The sequence below is a fragment of the Geospiza fortis genome, unplaced genomic scaffold (genome assembly GCF_000277835.1).
Source record: "Geospiza fortis unplaced genomic scaffold, GeoFor_1.0 scaffold231, whole genome shotgun sequence".
NCBI lineage: Eukaryota > Metazoa > Chordata > Aves > Passeriformes > Thraupidae > Geospiza > Geospiza fortis.
The window spans coordinates 1,225,569-1,227,850 of NW_005054351.1; the positions used below are offsets into that span (position 1 = coordinate 1,225,569).

The following is a 2,282-nucleotide window of genomic DNA, read 5'->3' on the forward strand; positions in this document are numbered from 1 at the left end:
GGCGCACCCCTCACAGCCCTCTCTTGCAGGTAACGTTCCGGACAAGGATCTACCACTGCAACATTAACAGCCAAGGCGTCATCTGCCTGGACATTTTAAAGGACAACTGGAGTCCAGCGTTAACCATTTCTAAAGTTCTCCTCTCCATCTGCTCCCTCCTCACAGACTGTAACCCCGGTAAGTCCACCTGCGCCTTGCATTCCTCCCAGCACCTAAACAATGTGGCCCTCCTCACTCCATTGGTATGGCCAGCTCAGCTCACGCCTCCCGTGGTGGAGCGCATTTCCCTCTCCAGGGCAGTCAGAGAGGGGCTGGAGGCAGTGGAGGGAGATATCCCTTACCAGCCTGCTGTTCACTGCTCCTCACGCTGACCCTTGGGGAAGCAAGCGATCCTCCTGCGCATGAAAACTCTTTCTCCTTCCAAACGCAGCCTTTGCTGCTCTGTAGGGCTACAGTAATTCAGTAATGGAGCTTGAAGAGCCACAAACAGTTCTGAAAATGGGGGGTTGACCTTTTACTTTCCATCATCCCTTTAAAAGAAGTGGCCAACTATGCCACAAGTGGTCATCACTGCTGCTCTAATCCACCCACTGTTCACACGGGTTAAGAGGAATATGTCTTCACTTCCAAAGTCATTTTACAGATTGCATTTTTCATATGTCTAAAGAGGAGAGAAAGGCCAGATCTCACAGTGTACTAAACTTGTTGTATTAAACCCCTTCTTGAGATTTCATCTTTCCTAGAAGGCAGCTTTACATTGTTTATAAGTACAAGTACTTCGCATGAGTACCTCAGGCACCCTTAGAAGGAATAAAATATACCTGAAATGCATGAATTGGTGAAAACCCTCAGTAATGCAAAATATGACTGATTGTTGTGCCTTAAACTTCTTAAAACTTTATTGGCATTTCACACTATTAAATTACAGATTAGTACATCACCATAAATACACAAAATCAAAGATACAGATCATCAATTCAGTACGTTTAGGTTGTTGCAATGTACCTTACCTGCGTGTTTGCCTTGTATGAAATTTACACTTCAGCTTTATTTAAAAGCTTTTATTGGGTAACTTGTCTGAAATAAGTGGTGTGTTTCCTTTTCAGCTGACCCCCTGGTTGGAAGCATTGCCACTCAGTATATGACTAACAGAGCAGAGCATGACAGAATGGCCAGACAATGGACCAAAAGATACGCTACATAAATTGGATTTTCGTCAAACTCTTACATTATTTGTCTGTGATGGAAAGAGCTGCTTATGATTTTGAAGGGGTGGGGGGTGGGAGGGTGCTGGTAAAGAGTAGGGTATTTCTATAACAGATTTTATTCAGTCTTTTATTTCCTAAGATTTTGTTGTTGTAACTTAAGGTATCTTGCTACAGTAGACAGCTAGGATTTGGAATAGCATACTTTAAGACTGTAATTAGTTCAGCAATATTAGCTCACATATAGTACCGAGAAGAATGTAAACTTCTTAGACTTCTTTGGTTTTCAGTTTGCTTGCAATATGTAAAAGATTAAAACAGCTTAATTTTGTACAGGTACATAGGTTGACATTTATGTAAAAGTCCTTTCAAGACTCTACACACTGTTTTTGCTTTTTGTTTGTTTGGGTTTGAGGGATTTATTTTGTTCTGGGTTGAATTTCCTTTTTTACTTTTTTTTTTCTTTTTTTTTTTTGTAAAAAGATGTTGGGATTGTTTTTCCCTATGGCGGGCACATTGGTATTTAACAAATCCTTTTTAAAGACTGTCATCTCATGATCTGTGATATGGAGAGGTGGATATATGGCTTCATATATGAAATGAGAAGTAGTTAATGTATTATTTTATAAGCCAATCTATCTTTGTGAAAAGAATAAAGGGTTTAATCAGGACTTATGGTAACCTGTAGTGAAATACCTTAAGCTGTTTAACTGTAAGGTGTGGAATAGGAGTCACTCAGTGGATTGGTTGTATGTTGTGGGCTACTTAAGTCTGCATTTGTTACTGTGCTAATAAAAAGATGTTTAAAAAAAAAAGAAGAAAATATTTCTGCTTAGTCCCTTGCTTTGTCATTTTGCCAGAATGATATCTCTGTAAGCTTTGCAGGATTTATGCTGTGGTTAAGGACAAGGGAGATCTGTAGGTGAGTGCACTGACTGCTGCTATTTTAGGAAGGCAGTTCTAGACAACCATACAGTGAATGACAGCATAAGACCTTTACAACTGTTCATTAAGTGTTCTGCAGGGACCTGGCCGTGAGGAGGTAACTTGCCACAGAGTCCACAGTAGTTACTTTTT

At 40.3% G+C, this 2,282-nt stretch overlaps 1 protein-coding gene across 2 annotated transcripts in view; it reads left to right on the forward strand.

Annotated features, from left to right (window-relative positions):
• LOC102035571 (ubiquitin-conjugating enzyme E2 E1) overlaps nt 1–2,030 on the forward strand; it is a 45,304-nt gene extending 43,274 nt beyond the window's left edge. For both annotated transcript variants that reach the window (XM_005423369.3, XM_031058891.1), the window contains exons 5-6: nt 30–177; nt 1,107–2,030. In XM_005423369.3, coding sequence (XP_005423426.3) covers nt 30–177; nt 1,107–1,204 — 246 coding nt within the window. In that variant the 3' untranslated portion in view covers nt 1,205–2,030. The remainder of the gene's footprint in view (nt 1–29; nt 178–1,106) is intronic.
• Nucleotides 2,031–2,282: the final 252 nt, after the last annotated feature.